The sequence below is a fragment of the Cygnus olor genome, chromosome 25 (genome assembly GCF_009769625.2).
Source record: "Cygnus olor isolate bCygOlo1 chromosome 25, bCygOlo1.pri.v2, whole genome shotgun sequence".
Classification (NCBI taxonomy): Eukaryota; Metazoa; Chordata; class Aves; order Anseriformes; family Anatidae; genus Cygnus; species Cygnus olor.
This window is the reverse complement of record NC_049193.1, coordinates 5879705-5900530: the sequence shown is the minus strand read 5'-3', so window position 1 is coordinate 5900530 and position 20826 is coordinate 5879705. Positions and strand designations below refer to the sequence as shown.

Here is a 20826-nt window from a genome sequence, read left to right as displayed (position 1 = left end):
CCCCGCGCCGTAGCCCCGCCCCTGGGGGCGTGGCCCCGTCGCCCCCGGCCCCGCCGCGCGCTGCCGTCACGGGGGGCGAGGGGGGGCGGGGCGGGGCGGGGCGCGCGGCCTCCGCTTCCGGGTTGCCGGCCGGGGCGCGCGCAGCCGGTGAGCGGGGGCGGGGCCGGGCCGGGGGGGGGGCGGGGAAGGGGCTGGGGGAGGAGGAGGGGGCTGGGGGGGGAGGGGGCGGGGGGGGGAGGGGGCTGGGAGCGGGGCTGGGCAGCGCCCGGCTGATGGGGCTGGGTGCTGCTGGGTGCTGGGCAGTGCAGGGTGCAGGGCGCTGGGCGCTGGGTGCTGTCCCCAGCCCACCCCGCTCCCTGCCAGCAGCCCCGCTGCGCCCCAGGCCGCCCCCCCACAGCCCCCTCTGGCTGCCCGGGCCTCCGGAGCTTCATTAGCGAAGTTATGATGAGCTGCCGGGGGCTGCCCCGTGCTGGCGGTGCCCAAGGCCGGATGGGGCTGGGGGCCGCAGGCCTGCCCTGCCCCCGGTCGGTCCGCACGGCCCCCTCCTGCCACCCACCACGGCCCCCTCCAGCCTCCACGGCGCTGCGCAGGGCCGCTCCCGCTGCCTTCCCCCCGGCAGACGGTCCCCGCTTTGTCCCCCCCCAGGGCCGTGCCCTCCCTGTGGCACCAGGTGGCCGTGAACCAGCCGGGGCTGGCACGCGGAGGTGGCACCGGCTCGAGAGGACGAGCCCAGGGGTACCTTGCTGTGGGGGGGCCTCCCCAACGCGCCCCCCCCCCCAGCATCCCAGCATGGCGCTGGGCTCGCCCGTGGCACGCGGCGACCTCGCGCAGGAGCACGGGGCGGGCTGGAGGAAATTCTCCTGCCCCGGTGCCTGAGGAGCGCGGCCTCGCAGTCGGAGGCTCAGCCTCCGCTTCACCTCCGCCGGGAGCGGCCCGCTCGGCGCGGGTGGGCTGCGGGCGACGGGGCACGATGCCGGGGCAGAAGGCGGCGGGTTTGTTAGCCAGAGGCAGCTCCTCTCCATCCTGTCGGCCCCCATCCGCCGCTCAGTGCGGGCGCTCCTCTGCCAGGGTGTAATCACGTCATGGCTGGAGAGCGTCGGGCCTCGAGGTCCTCCGGGGCCGCAGGCTGGGGCTTCGGGGCCCCTCTGTAGCTGAAGCACAGCTGGGCGTTCATGGGGCCTTCGTGGAAGGCCGAAAGCTTCCCTCGTGCTACGGCCACGGCAGGACGGGGCTGTCCCGGCACAGGACTCGGGCTGCCCGTCCCGCCAGAGCTCCCGTTTTCCCTGGGCAGACGGGGCCCGGCCCCGCGCTCGTGCTTGGAAAATGAGTGGCTCCGTCTCCAGGCCTTGAGTCACCGGCCAACGCCGTCCCATCGGCGGTTGTTTTCCATGCACAAAGTGCCGGTGGTGACTCGGTGTTTATTTATAACTTGTCGGGAGAGCAAAGAGCCGGGCTTCGGGACGGAGCTGGGGGTCACCGCCTCGGCTCGATCTCAGCAAGCAGCTCCGGGGCTTGGGGCTGCTTTGTTGCCTTCTGGTAATCGGACAGCTCTGCGCACGCACCACGGGCTCCCTTCCTTGGTAGGTAAACCACACGAGCTTGCTTTCTGCTTTCTTGCTTTCTGGTTTATTTTGTTTTACTTCGGCTGTTTTGCTCTGCCTGCAGAGCCCTGGAGGCGGTGGGTGCTGGGAAGCCTCGCGGGGTTTGTGCCATGGACGTGCTCCTGCCCGCGCTCCCACGTCCGTCCTGTGCCAGGTGCGCTTTGAGACCAAAACCGGCGGTGGCTTTCCGAGGGCGCCGTGAGCATGTCGGGCAAGATCCGCCACCACGGCGTGTTTGTTGTGCTCGCTGCTCGGGGAGGTGCAGCCCCAGCAGATCGCTGGGTGAATTCATGGCACTGGGATGAACTGGTTGGACTGGTCGTGGTGTGCGTCCTCAGCCTCCTGCCTCCCAGGGAGGCTGGAGGAGCTGGGGCTGGAGGAGCTGAGGCCAGCAAGGGAGCGGAGGTTTTGGGGACAGCTCTTGCTGGGGTCCATCCTGTGCTTAGCAAGTCTGGAAGAGTTTGCAAAATCATCCCTCGCCGTGACAGCTGGGGACACCGAGGTGGCTGGGGCAGCCCCAGAGCCGCAATGCCAGCACTGGCTCTGCAGGAGCCACTCAGGTGCAGCAGCAGACGTGCCACCCCGTGCCCGCAGCCTTGTGTCTGTCCCCCGAGCAGTGCTGAACCTCGAGGCGGCGGCGGGCGAGCTGCGGGACCCGTTAGCAGGGAGGCAGGAGGTAAAGGGGCAGAGTCTGACACTGGCTGAGCCTCCACGGCACAGGGCAGGGATGGGGGCGGCTCCCCGTGGTCTTCACCCACAGCTGCTGTCACCTCGGCGCCCTCCCCGCACCCGCTGCCCCCTGCCGAAACGCCGGGCAGCAGCTCGGAGCCAGAGGTGACCATTCCCGTAATCACTGCGCTCCCGCCTGCCTGTGTCGCAATCCAGGGAGAGGAAATCTTATGACAAGCAGTGGCAAAAACAGTTTCCTTTTCTATAAAACTCTGCTGAACTCCGGCCACGCTGGGAATGGAGCTGGGGTTGCTCACCAAAGAGCTCCTGACCTGCCTGGGGCTGCGCCAAGCCGGACCAACCGCCCGCACTATCCGAGACTTGGGATGCTCGGGCTTTGGGATTCACAGGATTTGGGCCACCTTTGCCTTCACAACTGGCCTTCGCGGTGGAAGTGCATGGGCATACCCAAACCCTGCTGTCCACTGCTGGCTCTGTCCTCTGCTTCAATGGCAAAGCCACAGCGAGTGCTCCCAGCTCGAGGGAATGCGTTTCCAACCCCCTTGAGTCTTTGGGAAGCTTCGCAGCAGCTGCTGCTGGAGCTGCTCTCAAGCTCCTTTAAGCACCAGAGCGCGTTGTGTTGGAGCTGGGATGCAGCCACGCGCCAGCAGCCGCGCGCCTTTGCTCCCAGAGCCTCCAGGTACACGCCGGTGTCGACAGACGGCTCCCAAGAGCTGGGTAGGAGGCCGGACGTCAGACTTAAAGTCTCTTTGTTCTCTGCTCCCACCTTCCTGTTACAGCCAGCCCTGGCACGGCGGCCAGTGCTCCGTCTGGCTTTGCCAGGGTTTCCCGGAGCGGAGGACAATGGTTTTTTTCCTTCTGCTGGGAAAGGGGTGATGCTGGAGCATCTGCCTCTGAATGGAGCAACCGAGAGCCGTACGGAGAGCCCTGAAGTGGCTGCTCAGACCGCTCTGTGCCAGGCAGAATTGCTGTCACCTCCGCATCCCCCCGCGCCACCACAGTGGCGATGTCATCCTTGTTTTCTTGTGTCCCATCGTTCGGGCCGCCCGGCAAAATGCACGCGTTTTGCTGTCCTCGCTGCGTGCCTGGGGCTGGGCACTGCAGGTCGTGGGGGAGCAGAAGGGAAGCAGTCCCTGGCCCTGGGCACGGCGCTGGTGGCTTGGCCAGCGTGCAGCCTGGCGTCTCACCGGGTTTAGTAATTAACCTGCAGAGGCTAATTACTCCCTGTTGGTCTCTCACTGTTGGCCACGCTCTGTTCTGTCTGTTCCCGTGTGGTCTTGGGTTGGTCCCGACTTGAACGTGGCAGCAATCTGGCCGGGAGCGCTCGCTGCTGCGTGACTCCGGGTGCCCTCTGCATGGCAGGCGGGTCCCCCGTGAGCCCAGTAGGTGACCAGCGCTCAGCCACGCTCCTCCTCCTTGTCCCAAAGGTGACATGTGAACGCAGTGCCGGGAGCAGCAGCAGCTGAGATGCATTCGAGCCACGCCGATGACCCCAAGGAAGTCATACAGGTGAGCACGTCACCCGCGCCCTGAACCCCAGCCTGCTCCGGTTGCTCCCAGTGCAGCCCCAGTTCCTGGCGGGACGTGGTCGGACGTGGCTGCGCTGCCAGCCGGGGCTGGGACACTGCAGGCAGGCGAAGGGTGGCTGGTGCTGGCGTAGCATCCTCGGGTGGTCTGCCTGGTTGTCCGAGGTGGAGCAGCGGTGGGTGGCTGCGAGTTAAACCCCACCAGGCTCCACCTTGGGACGTGCACTGAGGGGCTGGGGAGGGTTCTCGGCCCCTTACCTGGGGAAGGAGCATTGCTGCCGAGGCTGCTTGGGGTGTCTGGGCTTTCTTCACCCAGCCTTTGGAGTCTGAACACGTTTCACGAGCAAGGTTCAAACGCGGCGGTGAAGTCTGTGTCTTTAATTCATCCTGCAGTGGAATTATTCATGCATGACAGATAACATCGCTTGCACTCTTTAATCCTGTTAGCCCATGGTTGCTGCTCGCAGGCGGGTTGCTTGTGCTGGCAGATCTGGGGGCAGCTGGGAAGGGGCGATACGAACAGGGATACGGCATGTGTCGTTGAACTACAGCTGCCACAAACCTTATTTAGGTGCATTTCCCCTCCTGAAAAAGTATTCAGGGCTGGAAGTTCGATAGGAGAAAATTTGCGGCTGAGAAAGGCTGGAGAGGAGAAATCATTTGAAAAAATGTTACTGAACATCTCCCTTGCAAGGAGGACAGTCTCTCTCTGGAGCTGGGACTTGAGCAGCGCATCTGAACCCTGGCTCTGCCCCTCCGTTGCTCGGTGGCAGCGGCTGGTGCCTTTCGGTATGAATTCGGAGGGCTGCGTGATTGACACCCGAGCGCCAAGTGCTTGCTAGGTTCACGGCCAAGTTGGCAGAGTTTGCCAAATGTCTGCTGGGAAGTGCAGCTTTCATTTTAAATAAGGCTGACTGAGACAGCTGGGTTCAGCTGCATTTAAAAAATTGTTTCCACCAGCATAAAATTGTTAAATTCATTGAATTTGCTTCTTTTTGACTCTGGTGGAAGGAGGAGGAAAGCAGAACTGTTGGAATGTAAAATCCCCGTGTTACCACTTCAGAGCTCACCCCAGCTCCCAGAAGAGTACAGCAAACAACACAAGCTGTCCTCTCAAAAGCATCTGCCACGATGGCTTTGATTTCTGTGAGGGGTTACCTCCTTAGCGTTCCTCGTTTATCACCCGTGCTTATTTAATCCATGTGTTTTCCCTGAGCAAGTGCCTGGAAAGAACCGATTTCTTCTTTTCCCCACCCTCTTAAGCAATTTGCTGTCTGTGGAAGTGCTGCACGCTCTAAAGGCAACCCCAGAAACCCAGTGGGCCCCGAAACGTGAGCTAAAGGAAGAACTATTTGCATAACTTACTTGTTTAAAAAAGCCAGATCAACTCTGATGCCAAGAGCGTGAGTCCCCAGCTGGACTGGTTCAGCTGCAGTGCTTGCAGATGGTCTCTGTGGGGCACGTGGATGAAGCAGGAACTGCATGGCGCCTCTCTGGACGAGCCTTGCAGTTTTGGAGCCCTTTTGCAGTTTTGGAGCCCTTTTCTTGCCCTTTTTTCCTGACACTTATCCTTACTACCTAAGCCTGCACCTCCTGTGTTGCAGCTGATCAAGAAGCAGCTGGTGAGCGCGATCAAGGCGCTGCAGAAGCAGTACGTCTCTTCGGATGCCGTCGTGACCAGCGACGATGGGAACGCCAACACCCTCTGCAGTGCCCTGGAGGCCGTCTTTGTGCACGGGCTGAAGGCGAAGCACATAAAGACAGAGACGGGGGGGAAAGGGAAGAAAGCAGGCGGCCGCCTGCCGCTTCCCCAGCCCGTCTTCTGGGGCCTGCTGAAGAGCATCACGCACCGGTGAGTTTGCACGCCCAGGTTTCTGCCCTCCCTTTGGCACCAAGAGGGGCAAACACCGCAAAATTTTAAGGGGAGCTGGCTGGACAGGGGTTTGCTTTGCTCCCGCTCCCCGTACGCTTCATCCCTCCAGCCAAAATGTTGGATGGTCTCAAAGGGTGTCCTGCTGGGCAGGGGCTGCCCAGGACCACGGGGGGCTCCGGAGGAGGGTAAAGCCCCTCTGGAGCCGAGTGATGCTGCGGGGCTGGGCACGGGGCACCTGCTGGTGCCAGCACAGCCTCTAAGCATGTGCTGGGGGTGCGGCGACATTTGGGTCTTAGGCAATGTCACCACTTAAAGCTTCGCCCACACCAGGCGTTAAACTGCTGTGGCAGCCTGGGACATGCTCCTGATTAAATCTGGGGAACCAGGCTGTGTAGGGGGGCTTGGTGTCCCCAGTGGGACCGGAGGACCGTGACTGCACGCTGCAGGGCCTGGTCTCCCTCCTGGCATTTACCTTTTGGGGACAGTCATGCTCCTTTTCTCCACTTCCCAAAGAGGAGAATCAGGACTGACCTTATCTGTGAACCTTGTGGAGTTCTCGTGTGTGTAACTACCATTATTTGCTGGGGTTTTTGAGCCACTCCCTAGGCAGAGTCTTTCCACACAAAGTAACAACCCACAAAGAAGTAGTTTTGAAAGCCTCATCCAACTCCATCAGCGACTCTTGAATTATGAAAGAGTGGATGAAAATAGCAGATTCACACGCTATGGGGGATATTTTTGTGCCCTTTGAAGATTTTCATCTTTGAGAGACAGATTAAAAACTTCAGAAACTTCTGCTCTATTTTTTGTAGCATCTGCATCATCGACTACTGAGGTGTGAGCTGGGGCCAGGGGGGATTAGGAAGCATGGTGTCGCTGTTGGATTTGGGGAAAAAACAGCTGAAGTCAGGAGGTTGAGACTGGTTGAGGAACTTCACCCAAGCCTTGTGCTTTGCTTTTTGGCTTGCCATGGCGGTTTCCACTGTGTTTTGGCTGGTGGGAAATGTGGAACTAGAGCTTGGACATACGGTTGTCACCAATGAGTGACACAAATGAGTTTTCCCCTCGTCTCCTGCCCGTGGTCCAGGGCAAGCACAGAGACACAGGAGATATCTCCAGCCAGAGGAGCAGTGCCCAGGGGCACCCCCCAGAGATGGCTGGACTCGTCACCAATATATTTGGTTTAGGGGAACTCAGGAGGTCTTTTTTCTCTGTGGGAAACCACATCTTTCATGGAACAAAGATTTTCCACAGCCTGTTCTAACCCAACTCCTAATCTTCCATAGCAGAGCAGTTTGGCAGCCCGGGATGGACTGCAAACGCAGCCCCTCACCTCCTTTTGTATTCTTTTTCTCCCTTGTCCCAGGAACATTGTCTCAGAGCTGGAACAACTCATTTTTATCAACACGGATGTCGGCCGCTGCCGGGCCTGGCTGAGGCTGGCTTTGAACGATGGCCTCGTGGAGTGCTACTTGAAGCTGCTGCTGCGGGAGAGGCCGCGGCTGCCCGAGTACTACCAGTCCACGGCTCTGCTTTTGGACGCTGAGGAGTGCGAGTTCCTCCTTAGCTACCTGCAGGGCTTAACATCCTTAACCTTTCAGCTGTCTTATAAATCGGCGGTGTTGAATGAGTGGACTGTCACCCCTCTCTCCCTGTCCGGGCTGTGTCCTGTTTCGGAGCTGCTGGAGCCCCTGACGTCCTCGACATCCGAGCCCCGGAGAAAAGCGTCGCTGGGTTCCATCTCCCAGTCTTCGGGATCGGACGAGATTGAAATTCAGCCCTCCGTCCTGCCCATCAGCAAAGCCGGCGTCAAAACCAAGCTGACATCGTCCTCGCTGAGCCTCAACACGACGGGCTCGTCCCAGCTGTCCTCCAGCCTCGGCTCCGACAGCGCCCTCCAGCCTCACTGCGCCCAGAGCCCCGAGCGGAGCGAGGAGCCGCTCTCCTGCGACTCCGACCTGGGCACGGCCACTGCCGAGGACCTGGACAAGTCACTACAAGAGTGAGTCTTTCCGCAGACCTCTTCAGCAGGATTTCTAACCCCTTTATTTTCTCTCTGTAGGCAGGAAGGCTTTCTCCCGTTTTTGACAGGCTGCTTTTTCCTCCTGGAAAGAGCCTGAAAGGTAAAAAGACGAAATGCTTGGCACAGCTTGCCAGGACCCTGCTGCCAAGGCAAATGAGCACCTGAGGACTGAAGTGTGTGCCTGTCCTCTCTGCCAGGGCAGACACGTCAGAAAAATGCTGCTCCCTGCTTTCAGGAATGTGACTTCTCCGTGGCATACACTTGGGGCTTTTTGGCAGGGAAGAAATGAATTCGGTCATAGGAAGGGGTCATAATTTGCACCTTCTGCAGATACTTCAAACGAGGAAGGTTGTTAGTTTGTCGTCCTCGTGATTTATTTCTGCAAAACACTCAGACAGCAAGCACAAGGATCTCCAGCAGGCTGTATAAGCTCTGAGTAATCAGCAAATATTTTCCCCGCCGCCCTAAAAAACGAAGGATGTGTTGTCTGACTGAGCCTGGCCTTGGGGTGCTGTTTGGCAAATGCACCCTGCCCGGTGTCGGCTTTAGAGAGGGCTGCAAGGCTGTGAGCAGAGCTACAACCGCTGTGTCTCGCCCTGCTTGCTTGGAAGAGGCCACCTTCAGCGGCAGAGCCAGAGCTGAGCAAGGGCTTTCTCTGATTCCGACCAAATAGCCATTTCACATTGGTCTGAAACAGCAAGCACGCTGAAATTTCCACAAAAGCAGAAGCACTTTGCTTCCAGTCGACCAGCAGAATGAATGCCTTTAAAACCGTCTTGTTTCTGGTCACTTTATGCCTACGTAACAAGCAAAAAAACCACACAGAGGCAAATTTTAAAACAGAAGCGGAATTTTGAATGGAATGGTCAAACTGAAATGGGAGACTTGTAAATGAAACATTACCTTTGCTGTAAAAGTTTTTTGGCCGGAAGAGTTGTGCATACCAGCCCAAGCTCATGAGGAGCTTTGGAGTGTTTGAAGCTGATGTTTTTGGCAAGCTAGTTAATTGCTCTGCTATTTCCCAAGGTTTAGAGCTCCTGCCTGCTCTTCCCCATCGATAAAAGCATTGTCACCTGCTTCTAGGATTTTGCATTTTATGATAATCCGGGAAGAACCGCCCTTGATTTGACTAAACTCGCGATGGAAAGACTTTGTTTTGAATTTTAAGCTGGGCTGGTTTAGCTTGACTTGGTGCAGCAGAGGCATGGGACCAGCATCTGGCATGGCCAAGCTCCACTAAAAGTTGCTTGTTAATGGTTACAAAAACATCTGAAATTCAGGGGTGTGTTCAGGAGTCGTAGGATGGGCTGGGGGCCCATTAACCCCGTAGTGTCAGAAGTAAATGAAAATCCAGTAATGCGGGTCAGCAGGAAAAGCATCCTTCATGGGGTCTTTGGCCGGCGGCTGGACGAGTCGCGTTTCCTGGGGGCAGGGCCGGTGCCTGGCAGCTTGTCTGCAGCCACGCGGAGCCGTCAGCCCGCCAGGGCTGAGCCCTCCTGTGGGGGCTGGCGTTGAAGAACCAGGCACGGCCGCGTGCTAGGTCCAGGTCAGCGCACCTGCACTGAACTCACTGCTGTTTCTTTTTTAGGGTGCTGTCCGAGTTCAGCAAAGCCAAGCCGAGCCACGACGCCCCACCAGACCAGCTCATCCCCGCCGTGCTGGGGTGCTCCCCGCCGCAGCCCGGCTGCCCCCCAGCACCCCCGGCGCCCTCCGAGGATGCTCGCCCGCCGCCGCCTCCCACCAGGCACAGGGGCAACGTCCGCACTCTCCCCCGGGGTGATGCTGGCATCCCAGCCCCGCGTCCCGGCGGCACCGATGGAGCGGAGGAAGGCGGCTGCGGTGCGCTCAGCAGCAGCGAGGGCGGCCACGCGGTGCGCAGCCCCGCAGCCGAGTACCTCCTTTCTCCGCTGTCGGTTTGCCCGGTAGGTGTTCCAGCTCGTGTGCTGCGCTCCCCAGTATCCTTGTTTTTATGCTTCCCGATCTAATGGTAAAGGAAGGTGAAGGTGGTGACAACTTCGGTAGGCTCCAGTTTCTCTGAACTCTCATCTTCGGGGCTAACGGCGGCACGTTTGGTGTAAATAACACAGGAATCGGCAGGAAGAGGTGGTGGGAGTGCTCCCTGCTCCGTGCACACCATCCTGGGCCCCAAAGAGGTGTGGCCGTGCAGCCATCCTGGGCATGTTGAACCTAAGTAAATATTCCCTGGCAAAAAGAATACCAAAGCATTTGAAACCCCACGTGGCAAGCCGGTCGTCCCTCACCCAGTCCCCAACAAGAGAAGTTTTCTGTTTTATTAATGATATCTGAAGGGTGATGAGCTCTTGCACAAATCTAGCCCTCAGCTCTGTGTGAGCTGACAGAACAGCTCAGGAATGGATTTTCTGCTGGGCTGGGGCCAGGGGACTTTCCTTCGCCCTCATAAGAGGAGGGAAAAGCACTGCCTAGGCAGGAAACAAATTGCAGTTGTGCAGTGGAAGAACATTCACCCAACACATCTGTTCCCGAAGCAGGATGGCGTTCCCTGGTGCTCAGGCTCGCCTCAGCAGCAGTGCACGTCCCCTCTTGCCGTCCTCTGCAATCCGCTTGCTTTTGCTTTTAGGAAACCCTTCAAACAGTCCCGTCCCCTGCCTAACTCTGGCTCGCGCCTGACTCATTCTTCCACCCCAGGGAGGTTAGGATCTGCTTCACGCACCCCCAGGCGGTTTCTCTTTTGGGTCCCTGCTCCTTTCGGCTCCTTCCCAGTTGTCCCGTTTCCGCTGCTCCTTCCTGGCGCTGGGCCAGGCTGACTAATCTATGTATAACATACGGTGTCAACAGGAAATCCCCTCCTGCTTTCGCATGACTCATGGAGCAACCTGCATTCCTCGCCCGAGAGTAAACAGAGACTTCCTATAGCCCGGGAGCTGAGCCGCCTTGTGTTCCTCCTGTAGGGTGGCGCTGACTCTCTCACTGTGATTTGGTTTGTGGTCGGAATAAAAGGCTCTTTGAAAGCAAGGTAGGGTCCTTCCTGGTGGGACACAGCCCTGGAAGGGATGCCCTGGGTCTGGCAAGGCTGCTCCCTTTTGCAGGAGCCCTGATCTGGGTCGTGTTTTGCTCCTGGTGTTTGTTCAGAGGCCTGTCCCACAACCTCGCTCCCTGCTTGCAGCCAGACAGACTCCCGGAGAAGTTACAGCTTTGTTTTCTTTCAGCTTAACAGACTTCCTTCAGCTTTCAGGTCTCAGCCCCTCGTGACATAGCGAGACAAAGGTTTTCTCTGCCTTCCCTGCTTTGTTTTTCTTCTCAAATAGACAGAAGAATGTTGTTTGTAGCATCCGCTTGTAAGACAGGACTAGGACCTAGATGTCTTCTCTGCTTCTCCCTGGTAATAAATAATGTTCCTGGCCCCCGCTCCAGGTGAGCCTGCACCACTGCACCGAGCTGGTGTCTCACCCCACCTCAGAAATGCTTGCTGAACCAAAGGCCTTGCACGTGGATGTTGCAGGGAATGTGTTCCTCCCCACAGCCCTTCTGTGACTTCAGGGGGGGAGAACCAGTCGGTTTGTGTTTCTGGGCGTCCAAATCGCAGCACTTCTTTGCGGCTCAGCAGATGGGTGCTCTCAGCCCTGCAGCAGCGCTTAAGGGGCACCGTACATTGCACTTCGCTGTGCCCCAACTAAACCCACGGTCAGAAGGCGGTTTGGTGATGTCGTGGTTTAACCCGACCGGCAGCTCAGCACCACACAGCCATTTGCTCACCCTCCCCCCTCCCTCTATGGGATGGGGGAGAGAATTAAAGAAATGAAAGCCTGTGGGTTGAGATAAAGACGGTTTATTAGGACAGAAAAGAAAGGAAAATAATAATAATAATGATAATAGTGTACAATGTGTAAATGTGTACAAACAAGTGATGCACAATGCAATTGCTCACCACCTGCTGACCGATGCCCAGCCTATCCCTGAGCAGCCGGTCCCCCCCACCCCCAGCCAGCCCCCCCCATTAATTGTTCACATCACGTCCCATGGTATGGAATACCCCTTTGGCCAGTTGGGGTCAGCTGTCCTGGGTCTGTCCCCTCCCAGCTCCTGCTGCACCCCCAGCCTGCCCGCTGGCAGGACAGAGCGAGAAGCTGAAAAGTCCTTGGCTTGGTGTAAGCACTGCTCTGCAACAATTAAAACATCAGCATGGTATCAACATTATTCTCATCCTAAATCCCAAACACAGCACCATGCCAGCTACTAGGAGGAAAGTTAACTCTATCCTAGCTGAAACCAGGACAGGTGAAGACAGCCAGGCAGCAGCCCGACGTGGCGAGGCGATGCGCAGTGCCAGCTGCAAGCGCAGGCTCATCGAGCGCCTCTTCCTCAGTGCGAGCAGGGTGCGAGCGATGACAACCTCCCTGCGGGGTGGTGTTCGCTCTGCCACCCACCCGTGGACATCCCTGCCGTCAGCCCCCCAGCTGCATTAGCCAGGCAGCTGGGGCAGCTGGCAGCCCGTCTGCGCTCCCCGAAATGCGGCCACTCGCTGGCAGCGTGCAGCCAGGGTGTGCTTGGGGGGGCCAAAGTCACCGTGCTGGGTGTGCACGGGGCCACCGTGGATGCATGGGTTTGAGTTTGCTGATGAATGTTTTATTTTCATATTTTTTTTTTTAACAGAAAAGAAAGAGTTGGATCTCGGAAGATGATTTCTACAGGCCTTCTGCAGGAGAGAGTGGCAAAAGCCTGGCTGACATCAACGGCTTCGTGCCAGACGGTGCTGGGGAGGGCCCGGCCCCGGGGCTGATCAGTGCTCTCGACTTGGAAAGGCTGTCGGTGCCTTCCTCGCGGGGCGGGAAGCCCAAGCTGTCGCCCGAGCGGGAACAAAAGGGCTTCAGCGTCGTGCATCGCCGGCAGATGGGTGCGTGGCCCCCGCTTTAAGCACGCGTCTGCTGCAGGCAGCGCTCCAGGGCTGGGCAGGGAATTCGGGTGGTTGCCTGTCTGCGGGCAGCCCTTGCCATCAGTGGGTGGTGGTGCTGGAGGCTCCAGAAGGGGCAGAGATCCTCAGTGTTGCCGAGCCCCCCGTAGCTCTGGTGGGAACCCTTTAGGGGATGTGCGCTGGGTGCCTCTGTCCCCATGGCTCTGCCCACCTTGCAGGACAGATTTCTTTTATGCCATCCCTCTCATTCTTACCCTCAAAACCGAATGCATGGGGACGATTACAGGGGCCCCGCAAGCAGGTCCTGCACACTCCTGCCCCGTCCCACCTCCCACCAGGACTGACTCAAAGCTGCGATGCCTCTGGCTGCTCCCCGCGAGCTGCTCGTCGGCTCTTCTCTGCCCACCTCTTTTCCCTTTTGGTTATACTGAGGCGTTTGCTTTTGCCCAAGGTCTTTCCAACCCCTTCCGAGGACTCCTGAAGCTCGGCACCCTGGAGCGGAGAGGAGCCATGGGCATCTGGAAGGAGTTTTCCTGCGAGCTGTCGCCACTGGAGCTCCGGCTCTTCCTGGACCACGAGGACCGCATCTGCGTTGAGAGCTACTCACTGCTGCGGTGCGAGTCGCTGGCGCTGACGCACTCGGACGGACGCTTCGAGCTGGTTTTCCTGGGGAAAAAGCTGTACCTACGAGCTCCTTCTCGAGACGAGGCCGAGGACTGGCTGGACAGGATCCGGGAGGCGCTGCAGAAGTGCCGGCCTCAGCTGGAGGAGGAGGAGTGGGAGACGCTGGAGTACCCCGAAGACAGCGGCGAAGGCGGCGATCCCGCTGCTGTCCTCCAGTACAACGAAGCGCCTGGGACCAGCTTCGATTGGACTTCGGCTCATGAACCAGAACTGGATGCAATCAAAGAGTCTGTTCTGTACGTGGACATAGACAAAACGTGGGTCCCTTTTATTTTTTCCCTGTCACTGGAAACCTTAAAGTGCTTTAAGGTGAGGAACAACGACAAAATCTTAAGCAACAGTTACGGCATAGAGACGATCCAGGACATTCTTCCAGACACCAGCCTCGGGGGACCGGCGTTTTTCAAGGTGATCACCTCCAAAGCCGTCCTGAAGCTGCAGGCTGAGAGCGCAGAAGAAGCAGCATCGTGGAGGGAGCTGGTCCGAGGGGTGCTCGCCTCCTACCTGGAGGCGGCGGAGGAGGCGCTGACGCTGGGTGGCAGCTTGGACGGCAACTCCCAGGTCCTCCTGAAGAGCATCGTGAAGGAGAACGGCTTCTTGCTGCAATACCTGGTGGCCATCCCTGTGGAGAAGGGCCTGGACTCTCAGAGCTTCATCTGCGCAGGTATGTGGGAGCTGGTCTTGAAAACAAGGATCCCAGCTCTGTCTTGGAGGATAAAGTCAAGTTCATTAAGGTTAACGAGGTGACCAAATGCTCTGAGCCCTGCTGCCAACCCCTGCAGTAGGTGGCACCGAAGCCCCTAGGTTGGGCTTCACGTCCCAAAGCAGTGGTATCTTTGGTAGTCCCTGGGCACGGGGTGAGTCCCCAAATACCAGATCCCCATCACACCCCTGCACGGCCTCCAAGGTCAAACTGGGCTGCTCCTGGGGTCCTGCTTAAGAGATTTATGGTGTAGACAGCGGGGGCATTGGCTTCAATCAAACTCGGGTGGACCTGGTGGAGCTGAGGGGCCCAGGACCCCCTTTCTGGGCATTCGGCGGCCCCAACCTGTGGGGAAGGTATAGTCAAGGGCAAACCCAAGCCATGGGGGTAGAGCTGTTTTTCCAGTAATGCAGCACAGGAGCGAACGTTGCGATGGGTGTGACAAGCCAATTTTGTGCAATGTTCGTTCGACCTTCAGCACAACGCCTCCCAGCATGCTGGGTGACGCTGGCTTAATAGGATAACGCTCTCTGACCTCTATGGGAGGTGTAATTTGTTCTTTACCTCGGTAAGTTAATTAAACTTCAGATTTCTTTCCTGCCTCAATTATATTTCTTGTACCCTCCAGCAAGTTTTTTTTCTTGATCTCCTTTTTTTTTTTTAATGTATTTTTCAGTCTTTTTTATTTGGTCTCTACCTTCCCCTCCAGGCTCTGTCCTGCACCTTCCACCTACCAATAGATGGAAGCAGCAAGCCAAAAAGGCCGATCTCACTTCCCAGTTTCTTTGCGTAGGTTTCCTTGGGCATCTGCCTGCCCTTCTCCGCAGCTCTGCCTCCTGCCCGGTGCCGACCTGCGGCTCAGGGTGCCCGCGCTCGCCCTTCTCCTGCTGCGACACCCTTTTGGCACAGGAGTGGTTTCTTTGTGTGTCAGAGTGGGACAAGCCAGAAGAAATAGAAGCATTTTTGTTTAATGCAGAAAGCAACATCTGAGCTCCATCGTTTCTCCTTAATGCACGCCAGCTACTCCAGAGCGCAAAGGGCTGGGCGTTAAAGCCTTGGCAGAGGGTGGTGGAGTGGCCCCAGCTCTTCCCAGGGCAGACACAGCCTCCGACTGCACCCGCTGGAGCTCAGAGACCCACCGACACTGTCGATTATTTTAGAGAAGTGAACCCAGTAAAAATAGCACAGAGTTTTCCTGTCTTTACGACTCCAACTCAGATGTGCTCGCTTCTCCAGCAGCTGTAAAAGCCCTGCACGCCTCCCACAAGACCTAAGCCAGGTTCTTGCGGGGTTGCACACTGCTGTGATAGAGGGGTCTGGTCTTTTGCTTATCCCAACCCCACGCTGCCGCTCATGGGTGTGGAGCCCGGGCTTTGGTGCTGCTCCCTGCAGCGGTGCCGTGCGGAAGGCAGAACCGGGCAGAGCTGCTGGGGCCGGTGGTGGAACGGGCAGGTGGGACTTTGGTTCTTCCCTAGCCCACTGTGATGTTCCTACAGGTCACTTTTCCTAAAAGAAAGAGAAAAACAGTTTGAATTGAACCAGTTTATGGATTAAAAAATGTGGTGGGTTGAGGCGCCTTGTTTAGGAATGTTCCTGGTGGGCCATCCTGATCTGAATCCCAGCCCCTTGTGCAGGAAGGTGCTGGGAGCTCCCAGCCAGCGTCCTGCCACGTGCTTTAGCCAGTCTCTGACCCTCTCAAAGATTTCCCTGCCCCATTCTTCCCCACAAAAGCTTCTCCCCTGCTCCAGCAGCAGCATGTTGGGCCCTGGGGCAGCACGGGTCCCCTCTCACCATCTTCTGTCTGCTCCCCGAAGGCTGCTCCAGGCAGATCGGCTTCTCCTTCGTGAAGCCCAAGCTCTGCGCCTTCTCCGGTCTCTACTACTGCGACAGCTGCCACCGGGACGACGAGACGGTGATCCCCTCGCGCCTCATCCACAACTGGGACCTGACCAAGCGAGGGGTAAGCCCAGGCTGAGTCTGTGCTGGGCGCAAGGAGATGGCCCTCTCCCACCATCAGCAGGGGTGGAAACATCTCCCTGAGCTTTTCCTCACACCTGGTCTCTCCCTGCTGCAGGTCTGCCGGCAGGCACTGAAGTTCCTCACGCAGATCCGTAACCAGCCACTGATCGACCTCAAGCTGGTCAACGAGAGCCTCTACGATCATGTGGAGAGGATGAGGAGAATCCTCCGGAGCAGGGAGCAGCTGAAGCTGCTTGGAGATTACCTTATCATGTGCCGCAGCGGGGCCCTGAAGGAGCTGAGCAAGCGGTGAGCACCCTGAGTCCCCTCTCGTGCTCCGGCGTTTCACCTTGCTCCATCTGTCATCGTTGCTGCCTTAGGCTGGGGGTGCCCAGTGTACTGGGCAGGATCATCTCCTGGCCCTTGGGTCTGTGCCCTGCTCCTTATCGTCTCATCAGGGCACGGACTGGTTTTCACCTCTGTGTCATGCGCTGGAAGAAGTTACCCGTCTGTTTGTGGGGCAGCACGTGGAGATGGGACTGAGGAAGCATTTTCCTGACCAAGGCTGGACAGGAAGCACCTGGGAAAATAGATTTTTTCCCCCCTTTGAAATGCTCTCAAACAATTTTCAATGGCAGGATTTGGGATGTGTTGTTTGGTGTGAAATCAGGTTTACAGTAACATCGAGTCTGCATCCCCTGGGCTCTTCCTCACTGCGAGGCTGTTTGAGATGTGGTCAAAAGTGTCTAACACGCTCCCCTCTGTGCTTGTTTGAAGGCTTGATCACAGGAACTACCTCTTGGAGTGTCCCCACAAGTACAGTGTCACCGATCTGCAGCAGGTGAGAGCTTTGCGCTGTAGTTTTGCTGATACAGAACATCCCCATTTCCGCCTGTGGAGACCTTGCGTGGAACACGCCACTTCTTCAGCAGAAGATTTCAGGCTGCTCAGTTCCTTTTTCCCTTGCTTTCTGTTACCACGTGCCCTCTGCAAGTCTTGCACATTAGCTTGGAGGCTAAAATAAGTGACCTGTATCCTCCAAGAACTATGGAGATTACACGGTAAATTGTTTCACCTTCCATTAAGTCAGTATTTCTCATCACCATACCAACTGCTGTCTGTCACAACTTTTGGAGGTGGTCAGTAGTAACCCCAAAGCTAGGAGCCATCCTGGCAGCTTTTGGGTGCTGCTGTGGGTTTATTTTGGCATCCCATTGAGATGCTAAACCCCAAGGCAGGCACGTGGGATCTTGGGTTGGTTTGGGAGGACAGCCTTGTCTCCATAGGCAGCACGAAGCGTGGGTGCAACGTGCGTTTTGCACAGTGCACACCCCTCCGGCTGCAGGCTCCGCGTGCCTGATGCCTCTGCTCCGCAGATAGCTGACGGCGTCTTCGAGACATTCCTGCAGTCTCTGATCCAGTTCGCGTCCCATCACGTCTACAACTGCGACCTGTGCACCCAGCGAGGCTTCATCTGCCAGATCTGCAACCGCAGCAACATCATCTTTCCCTTCGAGTTTGACACCACCACCAGGTGAGTGACGTCTCCCTCGCTTTGTGCCTGAGGACGGGTGTGTTTACTGCTGGGCTTTGTGTTTTCTGTAGAAATCCTCCTCTAAAGAGATCAAATCCTTCCCACATGGAGCCTGCTGCAAGGTGTAGCTGCTGTAGCTGGAGGGAGATTCTTGTCTCACTGGTTCAGCTCAGAACTGATTATAAACCTTTTCCTGTCAGAGACATTTAACAGGCTGTTGGTCTGCATGAGCTTGCTTTGCCTAAAAGCAGCTCCTAAAAGCTCCTAAAAGACATCCAGAAGCTGCAGAAAATATCACCAAGACCAGGGTCCCCTGGTGCATTTTGTCTGCAAATATTCTCAGGGTGGCTGAGCAGGATTGCTCATTATCCCTCCTTGCTGCAGGGACAGCACTGTGCTTGTTAAGAGGACAGTGTCCCCAGGGGACTGATTTTCCCTGTAAAGAGCCTGCAGGCACTGAGAAGAGCTGGCACGTGGGGCTGAGCTGCGCCAGCAGCAGGACAGAGGTCGCATGTGCTGGGAGCTGGGCTCTGAAGTTGTCGTCCTCCTTTGTGCCAGGGGAGGCCGAGTGGGGTTTTGCAGCAGGAAGGCAGCTCAATAACATCCTCGGCGAGCTGAACCCAGCTTCCTGCCCCTCCGCCACGCGTGTGACAGCCAGCCGCGCGGGTCACACCGCGACTCGCTGCAGGATGCGACCGAAACGCCTCCGAACAATAACCCAGCCGGGCGAGTGACGTTTGCATTTGCAGCAGCCGCTTCCTGAGGCCGCTGCGCTGCAGGTGGAGGCAGAAGCTGCTGCTTTTGGGCACTGGCTCGCTCAGAAACTCGCAGGGCAAAGCCCCGCTTCACAACCCGCCCCCTGCAGCGGCAGGAGGAGGAGGGGCCGCTGCTGCTGCTCATCCGGAGAAGCCGCCTGAAAAATATTCCCCTGGGAAAGCACACGGCGCCAGGCAGCACCCTGCTGTCCCGTCTGTCTGTGCACGGGCGGTTTCCGTATCTCGAGCAACTCTGGGCTTGCACCCACCTGCTGGGAGCAAGGCTTGAGCCCAGAATTTTCATCCCGTGGTATTTTGGCAGTCTCCTGGCGCATTGCTCTGCGTCCTGCACTCCCTCTGCCGTTGCTCTGTCTGGCAGCCCCTGCTTCCTTTGGGAAATGCAGCTCAGGTCTCACGTGGCGCTCGAAGCTCAGCGCCAGGTTGACGGCATTAAACAAGGCACGTCTGCAGTCAGCTGAGCACCAGGCATTTGCAGCATTCAGGGCATTTCAGCTAGCTGACCCGCCGGCATGCGGATCAGCTGCATTTTGCTGCTGCTTGCAAGGTGAGATAGGTGGGGGCTCACCAGGGAAAAAAGGAAAGTGAGCCCAGCCTCTTAGCACTGACTGCTGTTTACTCAAGATAACTCGTGAACGCCCCTCACAAAATGGGTGTCTCCCACAAGACGGCCCCACACAAGGTGTAATTTGCAGCTGTTTACATTCCTGCTGCATCGCGGCCGCCCCGGTGCAGGCCGGCTCCAAACGCTGCACGCAGAGGCTGCCCAACCCCAGGGTGGCTCTCATGTCCCCAGACAATGTCCCTGGCTGTTCTGCAGACTGTGACACTGACCTGTGCAGGGCGGGGGTCTCCAGGCTGTGCCCCCAATGTGGCGAGCAGAGGGGAAAGCCTTGCACAGAGCCGCATCCTATCCTGGCCACTACAGCTGGGCTCGAGCTGCCTTGCGACATCGCAGGGTTTAGGGGCTCAGCCTGCAACGTTTTACTTGATCTTGTGCTGCTTGCAAGCCTCTTCCCCCTGCTGCCCCGCTCTGAAAGCAAGGTGCAAAGCTCACAGCTCACTTGATATCTTGCTCTTTCATCTGCAAAAAGCCAGCAAGGTGCTGGCAACTGATGCTTGGTGCAGCGGTTGCTCTTTTGGGCAGAGCTGCTGCTTTTCTCCTGCGCTTGCTGGAGGCAGGGCTTTTGGTGGATGAATTACTGCTCTTCCTAGCACAGCTTGCCATTTTGTGTCCAGCAGGTGGCTGGACCCTGCCAGGGCCAGCCGACGTGTCGGCAGGGCTCGTCTCTCGCTGGGCACTTACTTGGAGGAAAGGGAAACAAGGAAGCATCCCCAGGTCCGGTTTGGCGGGAGAAGCGTGGTCTTTGCCCGATGTTGCCAACAGGATGGGGTTTTCCCTGCTTTGTCCTAGGTGCAATGACTGCAAAACTGTCTTCCACCGGGAGTGCCAGGCCAGTGCCCAGTCCTGCCCGCGCTGCGAGCGCCGCCGGCGATACCAGCGGGAACAGGAGGTAGACGGTGCGGGGCCAAGCCTCTAGCGCATGTGGACTGGCCCGAAGACAGCACTTGGCCTCTCCAAGAGTGCCGAGAGTCGGGGGCTGGCGTGCTTGGAGGTGTCGAGCATGGACCCCAGGAGCTGCCGGTGCTGAGCAATGAGCCATGGCTGGGGGCTGCTCCTGCACCCAGGGACCCTGCAGCCTCCAGGGGCCGAGCCAGGGCAGCCAGAGCCGGCCGGGAGCGAGCTGGTGCTGTGTGGGGCCGGGGCCAGCAGCCACCCGCCGCCGAATCCCCCAGCAGCGCTTCCCCCGGCAATCGAGATGCAGCGGCTTTCCCGGGTGCACGTCAGGATTTCAAATCAAGGGTGTGGATAAACTGACATTGATTAAAGCTCTAGTTTTTTAGGATGTTCGGTACAGAAAACCGCTATTTTTATATGTAGGGGTTTTGCACAGAACTCGCTTGCCTGCTTGTGGGGGCACTAACGGCAGCCGCAGCACGGGGTCGGGGGGACGAAGTGACACTTGTGCCTTCAGCGATCTGAGCGCGTGGGGCAGGCAGAGCATCGCCTGCGGGGAGAGCCCACGGCACCGCGTGGCCTTCCCCGAGAGGAGAGCCGAGCTGCTCCCCCTGCCTGCTGATTTTAATCCTTGGCCAGTTGTGAGGCCACAAAGAACATTTTATTTTCGTTTCACCCCGGTGCAAAAATGATTAAAGTTTATTTAACAACAAGTAAATCTGCCGTGTTTGCATCTTCTGGGTTTGCTTCTCCACAGGGGGTGCCAAAGCCGGGCCCATGCTGTGCCTCGGCAGGAGGGGTTTGCTGTCAGTGATGCGACCTTGTCTCCGTATTTGATGTCCTCCATGTTCGCATCCACCTGCATTTTTTGGGGCTGCTGTGGGTGCGGAGTGCCCAGCTGAAGTGCGGGCTGTTGGGGTGCTCTTCCTGGCACCCCAGGGTGCCTCCCTGTCCCTTGGTGTGGGACATGCTGCCTGCTTCCTCACCGGGATAGCCCCCATCCTGTCCCTCTGCTCGCCCTCAGCACCCTCGGGACTGCGGCACCCTCCC

At 57.9% G+C, this 20826-nt stretch overlaps 1 protein-coding gene across 4 annotated transcripts; it reads left to right on the top strand.

The window, feature by feature from the left end:
- The first annotated feature begins 77 nt into the window (after window positions 1–77).
- Window positions 78–20494, top strand: PLEKHM1 (pleckstrin homology and RUN domain containing M1). Of its 4 annotated transcripts, XM_040536457.1 has the most exons (13): window positions 1218–1580; window positions 1666–1755; window positions 3719–3800; window positions 5422–5669; window positions 7057–7692; window positions 9302–9635; window positions 12346–12586; window positions 13056–13952; window positions 15806–15951; window positions 16066–16259; window positions 16728–16791; window positions 17327–17484; window positions 19672–20494. In XM_040536457.1, the coding sequence occupies exons 3-13, from the start codon at window positions 3759–3761 to the stop codon at window positions 19796–19798; spliced, it is 3087 nt and encodes a 1028-aa protein (XP_040392391.1). In that variant the 5' UTR covers window positions 1218–1580; window positions 1666–1755; window positions 3719–3758; the 3' UTR covers window positions 19799–20494. The 4 variants fall into 4 exon arrangements, with proteins under 4 accessions (XP_040392390.1, XP_040392391.1, XP_040392389.1 ...); XM_040536456.1 differs by lacking the exons at window positions 1218–1580; window positions 1666–1755 and adding an exon at window positions 78–147; XM_040536455.1 differs by lacking the exon at window positions 1666–1755 and having other exon boundaries at window positions 1219–1580.
- Window positions 20495–20826: the final 332 nt, after the last annotated feature.